The sequence below is a fragment of the Amblyomma americanum genome, chromosome 4 (assembly GCF_052857255.1).
Source record: "Amblyomma americanum isolate KBUSLIRL-KWMA chromosome 4, ASM5285725v1, whole genome shotgun sequence".
Classification (NCBI taxonomy): Eukaryota; Metazoa; Arthropoda; class Arachnida; order Ixodida; family Ixodidae; genus Amblyomma; species Amblyomma americanum.
Window position 1 is genome coordinate 102,637,863 of NC_135500.1, and position 24,044 is coordinate 102,661,906.

At 46.9% G+C, this 24,044-nt stretch overlaps 1 protein-coding gene across 11 annotated transcripts in view; it reads left to right on the plus strand.

Annotated features, from left to right (window-relative positions):
- Positions 1-24,044, plus strand: part of LOC144128182 (solute carrier family 45 member 3-like) — a 103,572-nt gene that overhangs the window by 58,312 nt on the left and 21,216 nt on the right. For 2 of the 11 annotated variants that reach the window (XM_077661320.1, XM_077661321.1), the window contains exons 2-3: positions 20,760-20,922; positions 23,104-23,343. In XM_077661320.1, coding sequence (XP_077517446.1) covers positions 20,788-20,922; positions 23,104-23,343 — 375 coding nt within the window. In that variant the 5' untranslated portion in view covers positions 20,760-20,787. Of the gene's footprint in view, positions 1-5,144; positions 5,471-12,328; positions 12,607-15,044; positions 15,123-20,271; positions 20,357-20,759; positions 20,923-23,103; positions 23,344-24,044 lie in introns of those variants that run through there. The other 9 variants (XM_077661323.1, XM_077661322.1, XM_077661324.1 and 6 more) reach the window with 8 other exon arrangements.

Genomic DNA, 24,044 nt, shown 5'->3' on the forward strand with positions numbered 1-24,044 from the left:
GCACAGTTTTTTCTTTTCTTTTATGAGAAGGCCCCGCTGAAAGAACTGCGGCCGGTTCTGGGTCTGGTGCGCCAGCACGGGTTATTCAGAGCCCGGATTAATTTTCACGCGCGAAAAGAAAAGCTTATTCGCCAAGTGGCGCGCACAAATGCCATGTAGTATAAAAATCTGGCTTGACAAGGTGCGGTAAACTTGTAACATCTCTCAAGTGTACAGGCATGCAGAACCAAAGAACAGCTAAAAGAAAACTTTATGCAGCAGTGTCACGTGACATCTCGGCGGCCGTTGCTTGAGTGGCTGGGCTGATTTACAGTCGGCTTTTCCTCGGGATGTTTAGAAACGTTCTTGTTATGAGGAAACTGCGAACGGGTGGTAGAATTACTGTGGTCTGAACGATGGGCAGTAAATATTTACTGAAAAACACACAGTTGGAAAATTTGAATTTCAAACTGCGGTTACGGCAAACTTCTTTTTTTATTCTATTTTTCCTTCGCAGGTAGGGTGCTTGCAGCACAAGTTTTCTAGTCGTTTGCTCTGCTGACAATGCTATGCGGCATTTATAAAGCCACCTATGCTTTGAATAAGAAAAGTTTGTTAGGTACTGCAGCTTAGTTCGTTTTAGCCCGTGGAATCCCCTCTTGATAGTAGAGTGGACTATTGCATTAATGAAGGCTCGGTTCATACTGATCCCGCGCAGCTTCGTGTTTTGCAATTGAAATTACGCCGGCCGAACACTATGAATTCATAATATCATTGCATCTTTGTAACATCGTGTATGCCTTGGCTACATACGTTGGGCTCGGAATATCTCTGTAAGGCCCTTTATAAGAAAACAATGTTGTTAGCAACGTCTGTGCAAATTTCATTTCTTCGCGCTGGATTGCATTTCGAACTTGCCGTTGTATTATTTACTCCGCGCTGCTATCTCATGTGCTGTAACTCACTGAGGTGATTTTCTTTCCACTGGCAACTCGTAGTGCCCCTTATGCTCTACTCCTTTCGTTAGGAATATTCCTCTCTGCGTTATCAAACCGAAACCTCCGTTTCAAGAGTTAGAATCACAGGAGCGATGGCAGGCTGTTCTGCGCCGCTCACAACCGGAGCTATAGCTTCGCATCGTGGGCTGAGAGCCTAGATCTAGAGCGGCCCGAGGGCCGGTCGCAGTCCTGCTCATCCCTCTCTCCTTTCACCCACCCTCACCAGATCCACTGAAGTGGGTTCGATGAAGTTGTTTCAAACGATCAAAGCTTCTTTTCGGGCTGCGGCTACGTGGGCATATGGCCTCTTCACGACTTATCGCCGACACCAAGTGTCGTAAAGGTGGTTCCTGTTCACGCCCTAAATACACATTCACCTGGCCGTCATTTGAAACGCAGATGAATATCCTTTTTCTCTTTAATCTCGTTTCTCATACTGTTCGTCATTAACAGCGCATTCATTATGACTGTCGGCTGCACTGTGACGCAGCTAAGTAACGCTTGGGTTTTTTGTGATACCGAGAGCACTCTTCAAATTTTTCCTGATTTTTTTCTTTTTGCTGGCGCAGTTTTCAACATGACTACGGAAGCTAGTCTTTAGAGAAACGAGTAGCCTCTTTTAGAAATGCGACTTACTGAAAAGCGAAACCGACCCAGTAATTGCACAAGCACCGATTCCAGCTTTTATTTGCTTTGCCGTTCTCAAACGCCCTCCTAAGTAAGTCGCAACGGATGAGCAAGTTGAGAAACGCATTCAGAGGCTATGATTAGGAATGGCGCTTTCGAAACCTCGCCGGCCTGAACATCGTGTCTTCCGCTTCTTCTTATATGCGCCTTGACTTTTCTTTTCTTCCGCACTCGTCGTACCCGGCACCGGCTATCCAGTCCGCGGCGCGGTCGTGCAGTCGCGTCTACTTTTCACTGATGCCGATCACGCCTCGGGCAGCGGCGATCTGTACGGCACCGGTCAGCCGCCGTCCGTGCCGTGTTTGCCCACGCCCTGCTCCTTCCTGGTCCGTCGACGGCGGCAGCTGCTCTAACAAGGCTGGAACGCGACCGGGAGCGCAGATTAATGGATCGCGAAGGCGGCATGCTTCGCTGTCCTGCTCTGTTTGCTCCTTGATCTGCCGCTACCTGCTTTAGTGCTTTCCGGTCCTCTTTTTTGTTTATTTATTTTTCCCTCCCAACCGGTTCTGGTGCCAATTTCAGGAGCTGCCGCGTGGCAGGCAGGGAAATTCATTCGCCACCACCGCCCCTTCCGTCTTACGCAGTCTCGGCGCCACGTGTATGCGCGGAGCCTCGATTAACGAGAAGCACCCACGTGGCTCTCCTCTCCCTGCTTTCCAAGGTGAGAGGCAAAACGAAAAGCATACAAAAAAAATTCATGCACCGCTACGCCTAAACAGTTGGTGTCCGCGTCGACCTCAAGCGTGGAATGCGAGTAATTTGGGGCCATGCCGCGCGAAGTGTCGTTCAGTAGATATACCGCCTTCTCAAGGGCCGAAGGTGGGACGATCTCGGTTGCTGTCCCCCCTTATCCTGCCGAGTCGCCCGCCTTCGCCCGTTCTTTGGCATTTTCGATGAAACACTGATTGCGAATACAAGTATTCAAAGTCTTTTTAAGAAACGGCGCGCTATTGTCGAATGCCGTTGGGCAGGCGCGTAGTGAAATTGATTCTCTTTGTAAGGAATACTCGATTCAGCTTGACGCACTTTGAATAGGCCTTCTTTCAAGTTTCTTCACTAATTTCCATAGCAGTTTTACTTTTTTGTTGTTGTTCATTGCAAGGAGTGCCAACGCACGAGAGGTGGGGACTAACTGTCTTATATGTCGCAGCTAGTTTTTACTCTTAATTGCTACTTTCATTGATTGACAGTGGTCGATTTGAATGACACTCGAATGATGTGGCGCAATACAGAGGTGAATAATAGGCACTAGAAGCCGGCAGAGGTGGTACCCGGAGGGTCCAGCCCAGGAAGTCTGCCTCAGTAAGGGTGGTTACGGATGGCGTTAGAACAGAGTATATGAATCCATCAGACCTAGCTGATTTTGAGTACGCAGTTATCGTATTTTTCTCAATAATTTTACCACTTTTCTACATTTATGCAATGTACGACGCAGTAATCACAAAAATATGAAATTTTATAATGTATCTTAATCATAAACTAAGCTAGTTATGCGGACATAACGTAACCGATGATGATGATTGGTGATTTTATGTCATGACAGTAAACATCATCGAGATTTCAAGCACAACTGGTTTGAAGAGACGCCGGAGCTCCCGATCAAGTCTACGAGCTGAGATAAGTCGAAAAGGCTCGTATTGCTCTTACGTTAATGCGTCACGCTGCAGTAAAGCAGAACTCGCAAACCGATACCAAATCTTCTAAAAGCGAAGTATATACGAAGCTGTAGAAAATCTGCAGTTATCAAGTTAATGAAACACGTATTCTATTCCTTTAGCTGTGCTTGTATATAGCTTGGGAGAGAGTAACATGATTGGCCTCTGAATTTGGAATCAAAAAGTAAATACCTAAAAGCTGACACGGCTAAATATGCGGTACTTTAGACTTTAATTTTTGAATCTGCACATGGGCTACCAGGGGTGCCGTATTCGACGACCCCGCATCAATTTTGACCTCCCCCCCCCCCCCCCTTTAACGTGCACTGACATCGCACAGGAACGGACTCAAAAACTAGCCCCCACCAAAAGGTGGTCATCGAGGCCGAGATTAGCTCCCGTCACCTTGAGCTCTGCTATCGTACGCAAAAGCTGCATCGCTTCAGTTTGGGCCGAGGTTATACATGGCTGCGGTGCCAGCCATGGTCACCACGAAGTGAACGTCGTGTATGGGCGTGTGGTTAACACAAACGTTTGATACTGCGCTGTCATTCGCGACGGTGTAGCCGCTGTAAGGATGCAGAGCATTAAAAGCAGCTAGTTTCTTCAAAGTCGTTCAAAGCGCGCTTACCCGGAACGGATACCCGGAGTGTTGCTTGTTTCTTTGACAATACGGGGAAACCACTCTGGCCACTTGGATGTACTTGCTCTTAAATGGTTCGGCATGGCTTTAAATGTTTCCGTGCCATGTCACGGTTATCTGTCCCACTTATTCTGTGTCTTGTTTGTAAAACTTACGTTTACACTTCCGCAGTCAGACGGAAAGTAGGGTGCCTAACTTATGTCCTCACAACGCTCTTCCGAAGCTAGCGGCGTTTGAGAACACAGAAGAACAGACCTCTGAGTTTACTGTAGACTTCAGATTGAACGGAGTTCGAAAGTGGCACATATTCGTTATCCCCTTTTCAAGGAACATTGTATCGGGGCGATGTTTGAGGTAACGTCACTTAGTTTTCCATTACAGCTCGGTCTTAAGGGAAAACCTGGTGAGACGTTAGCTCTCCAGTCTCACATAGTTATCTTGGCAGCGATGAGAATGGAGCATATATTGGCGCGATTCTCAGCTTGCCTATGAATACGTGCCACGAGTATTGATAAGAGCCAGACACTTCGTCCGCAGTCCTGCCAGGGGTATTTTGCGGAGGGCAGGAGGAAGCGATACCGATATCGCTGTCGCGTGTTCGTCGCGGCGGAAGTCGGCGAATGCCGGAGCTTATTTTGAACTCTTAACGAAGAGTTGCAGATTTGCGCCGCTGGAGTTGCGGAGAGTTGCGGAGCGGAGTTGCGGAGCAAGTTGCGGAGCGGAGTTGGAGGTCTGCGCCTATACTCGTACGCTCCTGACAGGAAGCTTTCCGCTGGCAAGCTCCATCCAGCCTTCGGGCGACTCCGCCGACCATGGCGAAATGTATACAGCGCAGTTATACAAACCTCCACCTACGCGGCAACGTGTGCAGCTCAACCGGCAGGGAAAGTGAATGCGCAGCCCGCGGTCGCGACAGGAAACAGCCGCGGCGTTCTTACGGGCGTCGTCTCCCTTCTCGGAGCGGTAAACAAGGGACCGGCGCGTAGCGCTCTGGGGAACGACCGCTTGCTGGCTGCAGGGCCGGGCAAGAAGGACAGGCTTGCCGCTGTGAGGGAAGGCGCCCTGCATAAAAAGGAACCTGGCTGCGCTCCGAGTGCGCGCGCAGATGGTGGCGCGAGCGCTCTTTTTCGGGGCTGCTTTTGAGGGCGACAGGACCGCGGTCGCGGATTCAAAACGGGACCTCTTCTTGTTCGAGCGCCGTGACATGTTTCCACCCGTTTGTGCCGTTTTTGCCTCCCCGTCCTTTCTTCGACTTTTCTCTCTCTTTCTTTGGATTGTGGCTTGCTTAAGGCGCGTTTCAAGCTGGTCTTCTGTAACTTTCGCGTCGTGCTGTGAGCAGCCGGGATTTCGCCGGGTTTGTCGGCTCGGTATGCAGACCCGGAGCTCTGACTTTCTCTGTCCGCATCGCCGTTTTCCTAGCGTCCAACAGCTGCGCTAAGCTGCCGGTGTCTTCGCCTGTTTTTTACTAGTCGGAACCCCGATGAGAGCAACTAATTCGACCACGGAAGGTGAGCATCGGTTGTGGCGACGTCGCGCAGTCGCCGTCACACCTAACACGAGTGATTTGCGTTTTCTTCTGTGTTTACCTGTCGAGTATTGACACCTCTTTTCGTGCGCTCTCCTTGTGATTCCTATAGGCCTTCGCTCCGTCGCTTGAGTACGCCAAGCGCCCATGTTGAATGTTGTTGATGTCTACCTCCTGCATGTGGTTTGTTAAGCTTTATGTTTTCACCGCAGTGCCACGTACATGGAGGTAACCTATGCGGGTGAATTCCACCACTGAATTCCTCCGAAGGTAAATTAATGTTCAGCGTGCAGTAATGCAGGAAAATTGTTGTCGTGAAGGAACTACGAAGTGTGTGAGGCTCCTGTCAGGAATTGTTGTTGAACAGGCTATGAAAAAAAAGAAAAAAAAAGGAATAACTCTCCCCGTTTCGACACTTCCCTGAGTGACGACAATGACTGCGCCGTCAATCAACTAGGGGCAGTAGTGACTGTGCTCATGATAAGAGTATGTCTAGCAACACAGTTTAATCATACCACCACTCTGGATTATGTCATCTCCTTGAACCAAGATGGATTCACTGCTGTGTTGCCAATGCTGGGCGGTGATAATACGGCATTTGCACGCTATGTGGTCCAGATAGGCTTGTTGCCAAGGGTTCATTTTAGGCAGAGTAGCAGACATACACACGCGCACACAAATACACACGCACACGCCTGCCGTGTGCCTCTTCCGTAGGGGTATAGTTTATTTTTCTCTCTCCCTCTCTGTTGCAGTTAAAATGGGCTGATTCCGTGTGAATGTGGGCACAGTTGGCATGGGGTGGCGCTAGCTTTCTCCGGATTTGCCGAAGTGAACTTGAACCACGTGACTGAGGATGAGTGGTTTCATTAATGGCTTGATTACGTCACACCAGACCGACAACGGGTAACGCTATAAACATTCAAAATCTTTCCTCGTAATTAAAGCAGTTCATTACATCTATATTATTGATTTTTACCGGAATCATCCTCAAGCTTCTCTTGTAGCACTTTTCATGAAGGCGACGTGGCCCCGCCAGTTCCCTCACAAAAAATCCATATGCTTAAAATGAGCGCTTATTGAGTCCTTGTAGAGTACATAAAATTTCCATAAAAGCTCAGACTTTATTGAGCTCATTCGTTAAGCTGTCAAAAGCGTTCTCTACTGATATGAGTCAACAGGCAGCCAATTGCTTTCAGGACCGTTCAGTGTCATTTCAATTCGATTCTACAGGAAGGAAACTGCCTATGAGTCAGCTGAATGTCACTTGATTTCTTCGCTAATTATTTCCCTAGAGCTCTTTTTTTTCATACAATGCTCAATAACAAGCTGATAAGTAGTGTTTGAAGCTGAACGTGTCAGCAATATTTATGAAACGTTCACCTGAAGCATTGAAACATTGGTGCAAAGTAATAAAAAACGTTGCAGACATCTAGAAGTCTACGTCAAGCATGTATTTTAAGTACTGAATAATACTTTTTTTTTTCTGTGGCTGTTCGTGCACTAAGTATTCAACTAACATAAGTTTGAAAGTAAACGTCTCGGTTTGGGGGGGGGGGGGGGGGTACCACCCATGGCGCTGAACTTGTTGTCTACGGTTATTAACAACTATCATTAACACTAGATGAAACAGCCTTCATAGCGAATATATAAATAGGCATGAGCATACAGGTTTGAAGCAAGCGACTGTATGGGTGTAGCGAGCGAATGCTGTGTTCGAAAGCCGCCTCCACGAACTTGTTACCTGCTGGTTCCACAGTGATGGCAGAGGGTATTTGCCGTAAAATGTGGTGATTCGGGTTGTAAAATGTTGTTTTAGCGAAAGTCGCTCATGCGTAGTTGATTTCGTGGAAGCTTAAAAGCCTATCGTTGGAGTGCGTGCGTGCTGTTCCAGAAGGTTTAGAATATTTGGTGGACTTGATGTTTTATTACCTTTGCACAAAGAGATGATTTTATAACGTCTTGGTAACGTTTTAGTGCGGAATATAGGCTGCCACAACTTAACATAGTGAGTGAAGGGACTAAATAGACATTCAATTTACACTCAGTAGAAAGTCTCGAGGGAGCTCGAATGAGTCTAAATTGCCACTGTGTATTTTCTTTCAATTTGAACGCGGTGGCCAGTTCATTATGGTAACGGAGCAGAGAACCGCAAGAACGAGTCAGTTTATTATCAGAAGGTACTAATGAGCAGATGGAATTAAACGTCAATTTAAATTCTTAAGTATTTTTGTAAGGGAATGCCAAGACACCAATATGACAAAGAACTTGCTGCTTTATGTGCTAAAGCTTTTGTGTTTGCCCCCTCCACTTGCTCTCACCTACGCACAACTGAGAAGAAAGCCGCAAACAGGGGTGGGGGGGGGGAAGCTTTGTATTACTTTTTTAAGGGCCATGTGCGTTAAACAAACGGGTGATATTTGTGACACAGAAAGCGCACCTACAGAGTCCGCGATAGAAGCACGCAGGCGCCCTATTTTAACTTTAATTAGGGCACAAGGAAAACGTCGCAAAGCAGCACAACTTAAAGCAAATGATGATAATTATATGAGACAATTAAGAACATGAAACAACATTTTTTTTAACCCTGCTATAAATGACATTTAAAACGGCTTAACGTTATGAGCGCCTAGTATTCCATTATTATTAATGTACGGTTAGTGCATAAACAAGTAAACAAATTCTGCCGCCACCTTCTGAACGTCTAAACACGACCAAACTAGGCACGCATGCTCCCACCTGCGCAGTAAATTAACGGAATTCAAAATCATCCGACCACTTATCTGCGGAGCAGAAGGTCCGTTGAAATTTGAGCTTTTTCTCGAATGGGGAAAGACTGAAAATTAGTTTTTGATGAAAGGAAATGGCGCATTAACTGTCTGATATATCTCGGTGGACACCCGAACTGCGCCGTAAGGGAAGAGATAAAGGTGGTTTGGCTGCAGGCTTCGGACACAGACAGCGCCATTTTCGCCGAATCAGGGCTATACTGCTAACGCAATAAAAATAATAAGCAGAATAAAATCTGCAGCAGTACGCTACGTCACAAACAAAACTATAAAATTGACCTGGTCAGTTGAAAGTATCAGAGCTAAGCTCACCGGTCAGCTGCTTTTTTATTACGATCGGGAATCACTTAATCGGGAATGAAAGTCAATGACCTTTGCGGGTCTTTTTATGAAGGTTATTCCTGTGGTTACATTGAGTCTTCGGTCTAAAGCGACAGTTGCGTAGATATTGACAGTGCTTGTAACGATAACTATAGGAGTTGCAGCCTTGTCCATGCTTTTGGTTGCCCCTGACTGATTAAAACGGAGTATTAGAATTCATGCGTCAAAAAGAGACAGCTTTTTAATGACACTGTCAAGTGGAAGGTTGGGACAACTTTTCTAAAAGTTCCGCGGTTTACATTGACTGAGACACAGAAGCTGAAATAGTCATTTTAATGGTAATTCGCAGTACGTGTTGTCTCATGAGAGAAGGCTCCACTAGTTCCCCCCGCACGCCGTTTCTTTATCTGTAACCTTAAGACTCATCGTGTTTCAGCGCTTCCTGCAATGAACCCGTTAGGATGTGCTAAGGAAAGTTGTACTTTGTACCGCACTTGCTCATTCTATTGCCCTCTCAATAAAAGAGAACAAGTAGATAAAAATTTGAGACGAAGCTCGACCAGCAAATTATTGGAGGCTTACAATACCACTTGGAAAAAAAAGTGACGGTATAAAGAGCAACTAAATTTTTTTTTTTCTGACAAATTGTCTGTTGAAGAGAATATCTCCATTGACAGGCTGTGCTTCCGGACCTTTCTGCTCTTGAATGGTGTTTGCTGTTTTTGAGGTGACTATTTTGTGGAAAAGCCTCCAAGCTCGAAGCAAACGTTGGATGTTTTTGCAATAATCTAAATTAGTATCTAATGGTATTTGCTGTTTTTGATACGCCTAGTTTCTAAATAGCAGGCAGCGTCACATGAAACGCGAAATGTTCTTGCAATAATTAGCAGTGTCTTCTCGCGCGACGGGCGAAAAATGACAAAGAATCCGCCCCAAGTCTTCCTCACATACTTTTTAACGAATGGGAATTCACCTCCTGCAGTATTTTGTCTGATGAACGTGTCTCACAAATAGCTGAATGTGCGTCATACTGTTGCAGCATTTCTGAAAATACTCCTAATCCATTTTCCGCGCAAACACTAAAAGCAGCTTAAAACACTGGCCAAATAACGAACCTGTGGTCTCGCTCAAAGTTCATCAGCCAGCTACGTCCACTGAACTACAGAAGAGTCTCCCATAGGTTTACAGTACATGCCGTGTCCGAGCCAGTTGCTGCCGCTTTATCCCCACACTTTCGGATCTTATCGGCCTGTCTCATATTCTGCCGCTCTCTGCTACGTGAACCTTCTCTGGGAGTCCACTCCGATGCCATCAGGGACCATCGCTTACCTCCTGTCAGTATACATTCCTTGCCCATGTCAGTTTCAACTTTTTGGATACACCTATCGTATCATCAACGCCTGCTTGTTCCTCGCAGTTTTTGCTGTCTTCATGTTAGTCCCATCACTCTCCTGTCCTTATCTCGCCGCGCAGTCCTGAGCTTAGACTGACGCTAGAAAATTATATGAAATGTAATAAATCACGCACCTTTCTAAAGATTCAGCTCCAATCTTATACTTCAAAAGAAGTCAAACTATTTGAAACACGATATTAAGGTGCATGATATTACGCTGTCTTTAAGGTCGCGCCGCTTCTTGCCGCTGCAGCCGGTGAATCTCATTTATAGAATACTCATCAGCCAACGCGTAGTGCAAGAGCTTGGAGTCCTTTGTCTTTTTTAGGCTGTCTTCGCCAGGTGTATTCGACATTAGAGCGACAGAAAATGATGTAGCTGGCTCCATTTGTTGTTTTAAGCTTGGCAAGCAAAGTTGTCGACAGCGGAGTTGCATAAGACGACCGATTTCCGATGCAATCTGGGCTAACTGATAAGGAAGGCAAGCTGGTTTGTTTACTCCTCATGTCGCGTCGCACAAGTGATTTCCTTTCACTGATGCCATACAAGCGCGCTATCACCGCGCGCAGCAAGATCAATCAGGTTCGCCATTCGGGTGGGCCTTCATTCAGCCGCTACTTTTTTCTAATCGCGAGTTGCTGTAACTCTGCCGTAGATATGGCAATAACAGTACACAGTGTGCAGGCACTTGAGCAACGTCAATCTGCCCACGGCGCTTGTGGGAGTTGTGCCATTTGAGCCGCCCAAAAATCGCAATATTGCTAGACTTAGACGCTCATCTACAAGACCCGAGTTTACAGGTGCAAGCAAAGAAACGAGGCGAGCACAAGAGAAAATAGGTAAAGCTAACAGTCATCCCTGCCTACCACCAAAAACTTGAGGGGGAACTTAAGCTCCGCCTGAAGAGTGTGATGCGATGGCGTTAATGGTTTAATGCCCATGTATGCGGAGTTGGCCATTCTCTACTTTACATTAATAGATTCATGGGAGTCCTCGTACCACTCCTGGTGCAGTGGTGTGCAGGTTATGATCACGTAACAAGATCACATAACCAATAGGTGGCCAACTCTGGTTGATTCGCAGGGGATTTTTGGCTAACAACGAAGACGACGATGCCGGATTTTACGTGAAACGGGCGCGTTAACGCTATTGCGTTAAAAGGATTCATCCACACCATTTAGCTATCTTCACCCAGCGTCCCCTCATGGGCATCCGAAAGCGCCCCTCTCCTCCCTGCGAAGAGAAGCCAATCAAAACGAAGCATAAAAATCCCAGACACGCGAGCAGCCATGCTGACACCGCCACGCAGAGCATCTGTATCTTTAATAAATCTCTGGCACGAGTAAGCGCAGCTTTCCCGCCTGTTCTCACATCGCACGGAGCTGGATCTCTGGCGGTGATTTACGTAACGTCCTTCTGCATGAGATGGGATGGGAGAAATGCAACTGGGGAGATATCATGGCGCAGTGCTAACTACAACAATCTTCTGATCTGTTAAAGCTGGTTACGAAAACATTGTCGCAGCTTTGTCTATTAGTGCTACATCCTTGTAGGAGCCATCTCTGTTCCACTAAGACGACGACATTTTTGGTGAAGAATGATGGTAGCTGGGCGAGTTGGTAAATGTGGTGTCTCTTTCTTTTGTTCTTTCGTCTGTTTTCGCGCTGTACCACCCACAATTGACATTTATGGTGTTTGTAGTAACCTGAAGATGTTTGACGTAATGAACGCGATGAGTATGCGCAGGGGCCTTATCCGGCTGCGTACGTTACATCTCGCGTACCCGGAAGCCACCACTACCGCACATTTGTATGTATGCGCTCCTGTTTTGACAGCGCCGTTATCACCAGGTTAGAAACAGCAAGAGCCGGCTGGAACCAGCAGTCGAAGCCGCCCTTGTACCAATTTGCGGCAAGAGTTAGAAAGTCCGTAACAAACAGTGGCATCATCGGCGATACGAATACGCGTTGTAGAAGCGAAGACAAACAACTGTTCATTGTGCATCCGCTTTTACGGCAAGCCCATAGGTGTCATGAGGATCATATCTCATCACCGCACGTGAGGACCATATCTGTCGAATGGCCAGTCGCGAAGATATAGGGCGTGTTGTTTTCTTTTGTTTTTCTAGTGTTTATTTCAACGTCGCAAGGGGTGTGTAACACCTCGAACCCCTTTTCGTGTTGTACTGAGGGAACTCTGCTAATACGGCGCCATTGTGGGGTGGTACGGCGATCATTGCGTCACCACGGGAATTTCCCGCGCACTTGAACCTTGGCTTGGCGCGACGTAGCCGTTTACAGACTGGCCGCTTATAAAAGTGCGTTGCGTGGGCGTCTCTTGGCTGACTGTCGTAGTGTCCGTCAGTGACATAACTAAAGCCCCTGAGGTTCCTGCAACATCCTACAGAATCCTCCACCAGGAACAATCCGCGTCCTTTGTTATTCTCAGGAGTTTAACGCAGGATCTTCTAATGGCCGACCCTGGCTACGACCTTGATTCAATCCGCGACAGCGACCCTGGTCGTCCCTCAAGAAACTGCTGCCTTACATTGTTTGGCTTTTGTCGTATGACTCCAGAGTCTGCACCCGAAGATACTCAGTCGATATGCGCAGATGGGTGAGCGAATGTGCCATTTTTGGTGTACTCTGATCGGTTGCTTAGCTTGGGCCACTGTTATAACTGTACGTTCATGATATTCGTTCGGTTTGAAGCCAAGAGCAATGCTTAATTCGTCCTCTTGTACCGGCCTTAAAGAAAAAAAAAACAAGACATTCTTTTAACGGGTACGCTTTCCTCTGGCTTTTGCCCTGACCTGTTTTCATTAATTGCAGATTTTAATTTAGTTTCTTTCGATTAAGGCGATGATTTTGATGACGGTGTTCGAAAAAAACGGCAAAAGTTTGCTCGGTCACTTAAGCAACGAAATTTAATAGCGAGGACTTTTTTAAGTGCTAAAGTAAAGTGTCAGGTTGTGGAAGAGGCCATAAAAATAACAAGCGTATCGGGACCGCACCATCCACATATGAGCGCTTAACTTAACAACGCAAATATGCGAGGGTGCACGCGAGGATTTCCTAGAAACTTTGGTCGCTAATGCCGCAGGCGTTGTATTGTGGCAGATGATTTGAAGTCGGAACGATCACGTGATCATGTATTGAAAACTGTATATTATGTGTTGAACCCGAACGCTATTAAAGCACGAACCGCCCAAAAAGCCTAAATAATATGGGAAGCAGATTGAGAGCGTTTCCCGAGGTAGCGCATATGAGGCTAGTGTGGAGCATTTCACACTTTTTCTTCTTGTTGCTGTTGCTCATCGATGCTTACACCGCTATAACCGTACACTGGCTGCTCTCCCAACTCGAATCCTTGTGGTCGCACAGAAATGTATTAGAAGAACACTGAAAAATTGAAGGACATACATGATAGACGTTTTTGCTTCCGTAGAATTAAATAGATGATGAAGCAAGGACACCTAGCGTTCGGCTTTTTTTTTTTTCAGTTTCACTAGAAACGCGCGATTAATTGTATATGCCATTGCATCGGACAAGCCTCTGTCGCCCTCATAAGCAGCGAGAAAAAAGCATCTGCTTCGAAATGTAGAGGCGGATTGAGAGATCACTCTCAAAAGGTACATATACTTGTAGCTGATAACGCATGTACATACTACGTTTGCGTCACCCCGTTCACATCAGTGCGGATTGTGTTCAGACTGCGCATCACCTATAGGTGCTTGAAGACAGGCTGCATTCGAAGAAAAAGCTAGCGGAGTCTTGCTACTTCAAGCGAGCAGTACTCAGGCCGGTGATTCTGGACAGTTCTTGCAGTCTGCAGCGAAAGATTTGTACATTTTGCGTGTTTTATGTGTAGCAGAAGATAAGAGCAAGAAAAATAATTTTTACGACAGTAGCACTATAAACACAGGCTAGAGTTTGCATATCAACGAAGGAAATATATTAAAAAAAGCATAGATACTGTACAATGATGCTGCGAATTATTCACTGCATTTTGTAGCCAGGGCCGATGTGCAGGTCCTTGAAGTCAGCTGGGAGCGCGCCTCATGGGTTGCGTGCATATTAATCTCCGTTTGTACGGCTATTCGCAAGATGTAGCGGAGGTCAGTGCGCCCATATCATCGTCTGCAATAGGCATCGTAGTTTCGCGCCATGTGCTATGCCTTCCATCTGGCTGCTTTATTCATGGTACACAGCTAGACATCTCTTCCGCTACCAGCTTAATATTGAATGCAAGTTACACTGCGTTCCTTGTCCATGTGTGATTTGCGAGTAAGTACCTCCTCTGTGCGCAGCATGTACCCATGGCAACGTTCGACTTCAACACACAGCACCTTGTACGCGTTTAATGTTGAGCCTTTATTTGTGCGCCTAAACACTGCGTTGCCCTCTGTCGAAACACTGCTATGGTTAGTACTGTAGTTTCCGGTATACAGTCCGCACACAGTCCGAGGCGCTCAATTTTGGCTGGAAGATGGGAGAGCGATTTGACAGGCTAGTTGGTTTTGCATGGTCAATATACAGCTCAAAGTACAAGACACAAGGTGCCTTGCGCTGTATATTCACCATTAAAGCTGGGCACGTCACACGTGGCGATATTGGGCGATACTGAGAAAGAAAATACAGTATATTTAGCACCTGTAAGTTGTCCGCAAAGGCAAAAATTTTGAACTTTTGAACATGTATAGCTCGGAAGCTGTATTTGAGCATTTATGTTACTCGTGCGTTCGACTTTTAGAGCATCGGATGAGTTCGTCCACTGAGTGAACGCATGTGATGGGGTTGGTGACGTGCCAATACCAGAGAACCATTAAGCTACGCGATAGCTGTTGTGTTCAGACGCCCGTCTGACGACAAAAAAAAAAGTCCGCAGAGACTGATAGAAGCACTACAGAGCACATCCGACTTGACTCAGATGCTGTTCCGTTCTGTGGCTCTGCTTCCTGAAAGCAGGATATCCGTGTCGGCCGTTGTCTCAGTAGCGTCTCATTAGTGCTGCGCGTTCTCAATGTGCTGAGGTTTTTGCTGTGCTTTGCTGGGCTGGCAGCAGAAAGAGATGTTTAACAGCTGTCGAACTTTGGCGTGGCGACCAACGCGCTGGAGGGCTGCGTGGAGTTTGTAAGTCGCTTTTTTTTACATTTTTTTAAGGTGTTCTCCTGGCGATGCGTGCAGTGCGCGATATTGCCGTCTTGCGCTAGCGGAAAGATTTCCACGCACTTTTGGGTACTCTGTTGGCTAATAAACACATTCTAATTAGTTGTGCAGCCTTGGCGCGAGCTTCTTTCCAGCTCCTAAGTATTCGCATACTGGAATGACGCAGTTTAATGTTGCATTTGAGGCGCGCCATACACATGATCACGCTACGCTACGGTGATGAGTGTTTCATATATCCCTCGGCTCAAACGTACATCTTCCTTTTCGCACAGTGACACCGGTCAGTTTCGTGGCGTCGCGCACAGCATTGCGGTTGGCGCGTTTTTGCCGTACGTCAACCCCTTCTCTTGGAAGCAGAGAGAGCGATTCCTCATAGAACCAAATTGTACATCGAATCCCAGCCGCCACCGCAGCATTTCCGTGTAGGCGAAATGCGAAAATTTTCGTGTGCGATGCGATGTCAGTGCACGTTAAACAACCCCAAGAGGTCGAAATTCATCCGAAATTCATCCCGTCACCTACGGTCTCTCCCTCATACCATGTGGAGCTTTTTGTCGTTAAACCCCACGTAGCACACGAAGCAAGTTGTGGATTTTCGTGTTCAAATGCAGAATGACATCAGTACGCAGTTAAGAAAGCTTCTGCATTTATTTGCAACGCATGTTAATACAAACATCTCGACGACCGACCTATGACCGACATTTACGGGCAGCAGTGGAGTGACGTCACTTTGTGGACACTGTCCCAAGTCTGCGGTTGCGAAGTGACCACATCTCGCAGTCCACTCTCGTAAGGCCTAAGCGCCATTTACGGCAGTGCACATTCCCGTTCACGTCCAGCGACACACCAATTTTAAGCAATATACATCATTTTAAGCCATTCCACAAGATATTTAGGCACCCTCTTCAGACTCTATAATCATGCACATGCTCACCACTCTTAGGCCCTATAAACCTGGTTTTAATGCTATCATCTGTACACATTTTAGCCCGAGTCGACCAAGAACCTCGTGTTTGGCGCTCTTTGGCCTTAGTTGCTCTTGCGCCATAAAAACCTAGCATCATCATCATCCAGCGACACACTTTGCGGGCCCTACGTGTCAGCGCTAACCGTTGCCCAAAAGACTGCTTCGGGGCCCGTTTAGCACACGTACATTTTGAGAGCTATAGCGACAACTAAATGCGCGCCTCCTTTTATGAGGCTGGAAGAAGCGAAGTTAACGCGCGCCCCGTGTCCATGCATTCAGCGCGCCTTGGCAAAGGTTGGCGTGCTTCCCTCCCCCATAAGATGGAATCGCACGCAAAAGGGGAAAGTAGCTTTGACAAAAGTGCTCAGGTCCACGGAACACGCGTTAGACTCGTGGGCTGGGGTCTTTATCATCGAATAAAACACCAAGATTTATGCACAAGAAGGTCTCCATCATTCACCTTATGTGCAACTGTCTCGTACCCACACGAGCGAAAAGGTTTTTCTGCGGTTGTGAACAATCTTTTATCGCTCGATTTAGGACAGACAAACAGGACTAATATAAATTTAAAACGTTCCATATTTTGATCGTTCTACAGCTGCAGATGTTGCGCGGAGTATTCCTTGCCGGATGTTTCAACCAAGCAGTGATAGAAATTTAATGCTTTTCACAACAACCGGTTGCTACGCCTTAGCTCAGCGCTGTGCTGACTATATTCTCAGGTTGTGTTGCTCCTTGAATATAGACTGTTGCCTTTTATTACTGGCATCTATTGCAGTTTCTTGATGTAGTGAAGTGCAATAATTTGTGACATCGGAGAAGGCATTCGTTTCGCTGTATCAGCAAAAAAGAACAAAGTAACATGAGGTTCTGGGCAATACAGAAGTGGGCTGCTCGGAGCCATATCTTATAGGTAAAGATGGCCGGGCTTCTCAAGCGCTCATCAAGACAGTGAGTTGTACTTTTGCTGTTCCTAATTACTGAAATGGAAATAAATTCGTACAACGCAAATTCATTCCTTCTTAGATGCTCCACACAGTTAAGTTCCTACGCGCATGCTATAATTCAATGCTTTTACGAATAGAGCTGCGCGAAGTGGAAACTGTGTTTCGCTTCGAAAGTAGGTGAGCGCTTGTTGATGTGGACAACTCCAAGGCACTTGCGCAGTCCAGAAGAGATTGGTCATAATGTATGGCCTCTATTATTTGTTCAGCATTTTTGTTTACGTATCTATTTTTCGCAGACAAAACATGAATAAAGTAGGTCACAAATGAATCATTCCACCAAGCTAGATGAGAATAAAGGCGTTTGAATGCAGCCCGACAAAGCCTCTCTTCCTGGCGAGAAAAATTGCACTATATGTTATTTACTAGACCGTTGCAGAAGTATATAAGAAATTATATTGAGTATTTTACAGTGTACACAAATCGAAGTGGCGGGGTAATGTAATCAGTGCACTATATTAATCCACATGTCCCAGCTAAAGCTAACCAGGTTCTTAAAATAGACGGTGTCCTCAATACTCTTGAGAGTAGCGTGGCCTAGTCAGCAGTACTTTTTTTTCTTTTTGCAAAGTTAATAATAAGTAAAGCCTATCTAGCTAACTTCTGAAATATTGGCTGCGGGAAAAAAGTATAAACTCAAAAATTGTATATCAGTTTGAAAAACAGCCAGCTTAAAATGTTCGCGATAAGGTGCGGTTCATGTAGCGTTTTTTAATGGCTCTAAAATAAGCCGCGCGAAATTCAAAGTCCACCTCTTGATAGCAGTGCGTCTTGAACGCCCAAGACGCGATCTCAAAGAAACATCCGCTCCTCATGTACTATGCCCAGTGTAAACGCAAAGACCTGTCGGTGAGATCGTTCTGAAGATATGCGGATTTTTTCCTTTCACAGCCCGTCTTGGGGCTCTCAAGCAGCACTCCTGTAAAGTGGTAAATCTTGAATTACACACGTATTCTTTTAGGGTCGGAAAGGAGACGTACGTAAACGGTACCTTGTTGCAAAAGCTCAGCCGCCAGTTTTTAAACACGATCTACAACTTTCCTATTGACACTTTTCCCCGAAGCCAAAATCTAAAAAGTTACATAGCCTTGACTAACCTTGCAAAACGAAAAAAGCGTATACTGCAGACTAGGCCTCAGGACTCTCAACAGCACTGGGTTGGTCTCAATTGCGTAGGACCCTGTATTCCTTTAAAACTTGGTTACATTTAGCTTGGACACCCGGTGTACCCTCAAACGATAGACACTGTAGATTACACGAGAAGCTGTTCTCAAAACGAAAGTAACATTGAAGTTATTACGGCATCAAAAGGGCAAATACAAGAGGAATTTCCATAGACATATAACCATATGATGAGAAAAAACGCAGCAATATAAACAACTCAAGGGATGAATTAATGAGATAACTATGCAATAGCGAAGTCATTTTAATCACTTAAAAAAAAACCTTTAACTTGAACTGTATAATGAAAAAGTGACTCCACATCCAAAACAATGTCAGTCGGTAGAAGAAATAGGTTCAAAAGCTAAGCAATTTTATAGTCTGAATGTGGTATCTCATATGAACTTATATTCAAGTTATATTTACAATAGATCATAGTTTTGCCATTTGCAGTGGTTTTTGCTTGCATATATGTTGCTTGCGCACATCTGTAGTCCGTATTGTATGCGCCAGCTCGAATTTAAAATGAATCGCAATAATAATTCACCACGGCAACTTTTTTGAACAGACAACCAAAGGCCACTGCTATTGTACGTGATCCCCGCCAGTAAAGTACATTTGGGTTAGCGGGAAACCATCTGCGGGAGTGGAAGCGCCGAGACAGTGAATTGCGCCAAACGAGCCAAGTGCATCTCAGACCCTGCTTAATGAAGTGGACCAGTTTGCCTGCTAGCAAGTAGTAAGAGTTTACAGCTGTCTCCGTCATAGTATCTTCATTTCATCAGCCCGAAAAAAAGATCATTCGAAATATATCAGCTATAAGGTCTACAGAGGGTGCTGCGAGATCTCTAGTGTAGTCCCGAAGCGTGGGTAAGAATTCCACTGTCAGGCGCCTGGTCTCATCACTTGACGCTGTCCTCTTTTGAAAAGGGCACTGCTTCGGATCGGTCAATGCCCATAACACAGTTTTCGAAATTTGCCCACCTGTTGGTGTACTTTGCTCGAATGCATACTTTGATAGACATGAGAAAAGTTTGGATCCTCCTGTACGCATGAATCCCATCGCTGCATGCATTATAGTTTTTACTAGAACACCCTATTTTATGCCGAATACTTATGTCCCCTCGGTTATGGACAAAACACTATCTTATTTTCCTACCGCGAGCAGATTTTGGTTAAACCGAGTTTTATTATAGAAACCGTTTACGAAAATCTACCTTGTCGGCACAAAAAGTTGTAGAAACAGCAGGGAAAGTTTAATTTGATTAATAATGGATATAGCGCTAAGTGGTGGCTGCAGAGAAGTGTTTGCAATTTTAAAGCTGTTTAGGGCTCGTTAAGCGTGGCTTTTCATCAGGGTAATTTAGAAAAGTTCTGCTTAAAAGCGGGTCCTCAGAACATACATAGATGACCTGAAGTCTTAATATTAAAACCTAATTAATACGTACAAGTTTATAAGTTTCAAGCAGAGACGCTTATATGGAAACACCGTAATCCCGGGAAACTCGCGTTTCTTAAGCGAAACAATAGCTGTGAACATCAAGCGCTTGTACAGCCACCTGTCCTGGCGCGTATTCTGAGGTGACCTTTCATTTCCTCGGTATGAACTTGGCTCAATTTTCTCTCCCTTTTACGCTGCCACATAAGCAGGCAAGTGCTATGTATTTCGCTCCAAGAAAAGTAGGGCTCGAAAGGATATTCGCGGCTCATCATCCCAAGCTAAATTCTTGTGCCGGCCGCTTTGCGAATGCCTTTTCTCCTTCGTGGGCAGTCACTGGTTTATGTTTCTGCAATATTTTGCTATGTTTATTTTCTTCATTCTTTGAATACTGCGGTCGGTATGAGGTCTGATCGCTCCGTTTACCACGTGAGCCGATTTATCGCATGCTGTCTGTGCTCGATAAGATTGTTCTGGAGGGATCGCTATCGCCCGCGACCGCTGACTACGTTATTCAACACTTTTTCGCGGCAGTGTAGAGGTCCCTGCTGTCTGGAAAATGTCCGGTCACCTTTGAATACAACGCGGCCGAGAGCGGCGCTCAATTTGATGTCCACGATTGCCAAATGTACGTATCGATATCCCCGCCGCCTAGTGGCTATCTGTTCACTGTGGGCATAAGTTTCAACAATAAATATTTGGGTTGACTGCGACTGTGTTATGTCTGCGTGAAAATATTCTTCTCGTCTAGAGGCTCGTGCCTCACCCGTTGGGGTGAGGGGGAAAAAGGGTCTTTCATTCCTCAAACCGGTAAAAATGTCCTCACGCAAGACCACGGTCATATTACCTTAGACCTCTTTTTCAGAAACCTGCGCCATATCCTTTGTAAAAGGTGGCGCGTCCAACCAATAAATCACCGGTATCGCCTACTGCCCCTTCTAGTCTAGTGCTGGATGAGCGGTGGTAGACGCACTGAAGAAGTATACCGAGCTCTGCGCTCTGAATAAAAGTTCTCTATCTTTCCTGTGCAGCAGCGCCAGCAGCGAGCCGACGGCGGCGATGAGCTCCCGGTCATGGCGGCAGCTACCCTGGACCGTGGGCATCAACCTGGTTGCCTTTGGCGCCCACCTGTGCGCCTGCGGCTGCTTCGTCTACCTGCCGCCCATGCTGCGAAAGGCCGGCTTCTCCGAAAAGGTGGGCGGCGACCAGCCTCAAATGCCCCTATCATATAGATGCCGTAATGTGGAATTTGATGCCACCTGATAAGACGACGAGCTTTCACTCTGCCGCTGATAGCACGGATTGCGGCACGCTCGCTTGCCCTTAGGGCTGCGCGAGTAATGGGTGCGGGCTCTCTTTAAATGCAAAATTGAAAAGGAAAATACCCGCAACCGACAGTCTGCATGGTATCGTGCATCTTTGAGTGTAGAACTCGGGCAATGCAACAATAATGAGAGCAAAAATAATTTCAGAAAATGAGCTTGGGCAGGGCATGTAATGCGAAAGCAAGATAACTGCTGGTCCCTAAGGGTAACGGAGTGGATCCCAAGAGAAGGCAAGCGTAGCAGAGGGAGACAGAAAGATAGGTGGGCGGATGAGATTAATCGTGTCTTCGACTGGTCGCTTTAGATCGCTCTAGAGCGCTCTGAGAGGCGACCGCACATTCGGCTGGTGGAAACCGGCCGCTCTGACTACATTCGGCTGGTTCTTTCCGAGCGCTCGCCTCGCGCTCCGAGAAAAAAGTTGGAGCGGCTCCGAGATGTGTTTACGTGACAGAGCCACTTCCGCCATTTCGCGAAAGCGGGGCGAGGCCTCGGCGTTACCTACGCGTAGGCAGAAGCAAGTGTAGGCTTTTGACGCAGTCACGCTTGCTGCGTTGTGTTTTGCGGGTGCCGCGCTGTGTGAGGCAAAATGTTCAAGAAACGCCTGATAAGCATATACGCTAGTAACGCGGTCTGTGTTGCTGTCGCATGACAACAGCGATTGCAACAGCAGCTCAGACGAGGACGACAGTGGTATCCACAAGGCGATGTTCGAAAAATGAGCGTCCCGTGGGACGGAAAGCCGGGGTAGCGATCACTACAGGCTAAGAGGCGACCGCAATGCAAACTATGTGCGACCACGTGCGGCTAAATGTAATCAAGGGACCTTACGTGCGGCTACTGTTGACATCAGCAGCGCTGCCGCGTAGTGGTTCCGAAAGTTACGTCCCCCTTCTGCCTTCTGCGCTTCCGCTTTAAAAACTCACTGACCATTCGGCTTGACTAGTCTCGCTATGCGCTCAGAGCGAGAGCGGCTCCCACTCTGCCAGATCCGAACCGGATCGTGGCAGCGATCAGTCGAAAACACCATAAGAAGTTTGCGGGCATACCGTGGGCGCAGCTAGCAAAGGACAGGGTTAATTGTATAGACATGGGAGAGGCCTTTGCTAAGGTGCCTAGAGTGGGCAGTCTAGCCACTCTACCTTTGCCTTGCAGTGGGCGTTGTCAGGCTGATGATGATGATGAAAAAGTTTCGACACTGAAAGCAAATTTATTGCAAGGCTGAAACTTCCTGTGACCATGTCACAGACTATATAGAGAAGCGATTTCAGAGAGCGACAAAGCCCTTTTATCCCCTTTGCCTTTTCCTCGCATATCATATTCTCGGTGAAACGCTTTCACTTACGGACAGTATTCGGTAACGACCCAGCCCCCCCTCCCCCAATTCATAATTATGCCGTCATAATTGCAAATGATCGTCGCGTTTGATGAATGGCGACTGACATGTTGCTTGCTACAGTCACCAGCCACTGACGTCCTAAGCGATCGCTACCTATGCTAGATAGCTTAACAATGGATAAGGATGAAGAATTGCTGAAAAAGCCAGCCTCAGGTTGTATAATGGGTGCCAGCCTTGCGTAACCTCCTCGAGCGTCAGGAGAGAAATTTGACCACGTTTCAAATACTGTAGTGGTCGCAGCAGAAGTGACCTGGGGGATTTCGTAAGGCGCAGTAGAGATTTCTGTGCCAGTGAAATGTGCTTTTCTGGTGTGCTCACTGCCGAAAAAGTGCACGGCTAAGCGATAAAAGTAATGTTTCCATGATTAGAAACGCAGCTAGTACTTAAAGACGTGCTGTGTGGAGGCCACTGACAGGGAATTCAGTAGGGACCATTTCAGTTTTGTATGCATGCTTGACTGGCTGTCCAGTATCCACTTTCTTCGGGTATACACAGGCTTCATGAAGCTTTTTGTCCCCGAATGCACAATACAAAAGAAGTTGCGACACGCAGATAGCATACCGTGCTTGCCTCCATAGCCTCTCTGTATATGGGCCCTGCATGCGACGTACGACACATCAGCTTTGGATGCAGCGACCGCGGCTCTCTTTGCAGTCCCGTGGCGTGATCCTCGGCATGGGCCCTTTCCTGTGCATCCTTGGCGTGCCCGTGGTGGGCGCATGGAGTGACCGGTGCCGCTCCCGGCTGGGGCGCCGGCGGCCTTTCCTGCTAGGGCTAGGGGCGCTTCTGGCGCTGGCGCTGGGGGCAATCGCGTACGGTGACGTCATCTTCGGGCCGGCTGCCCACGGTCCCGTGCTGGCGGTGGCTACCGTGGTCCTTGACTTCGCCACGCAGGTGAGAATCCTCGTACTCCTTTCCGTGTACGTCGAGATTATGAGCAGAAGTTGGTCACTAAGCTGCACCACCAGTGCCTCTATTTCGATGGATGTCACATCACTGGCCTCGATCCCTATGGGGCACGTTTGGACGCGCAGTTTGTTCACTCGATCGCGCGATATTGCACCACTATAGTAATCATGAAAAGCAGTGGCCAAGGTCAAAGTGCTGCGTGCTGGTGGCTGACGAATGTCGTAAGCTCACTAGAATACTTTTATAAAGAGCCTGTACACGAAGTAAAAGGCCACGGAAATTTTTTCGCTCATTTCGCGTGGTATACCGCTAATTGGGTGCTCTCTGCTTATCACAGCACGAGATGAGCGGGCACGAACGCTGGCGCATGGGACGGATGAAGATAGGACGAAAATTATTGTGGGACTATAAAAAGAACGAAAAATAAAGTGTCCCTGCCCGTATAGGACATATATGACTTGATTGGCTCAAACAGGCTGATCTGCCTGACACTGGAATCAAGGAGGCGCTGGAAGCATGCTTCGCGGCTGCCGCTACACCTGCGTATCGCACAGCGCTAGCATTGTCTCGTTGTTTCCGCATGTAGATATCTGCACTTTCCGCTGCGGGCAGCTTTTCTAGCGACATGAAATGGCATGGCAGCAAAGAGAACGCAGCATGCAATGAAGCAGCATGAACGTTTCCAT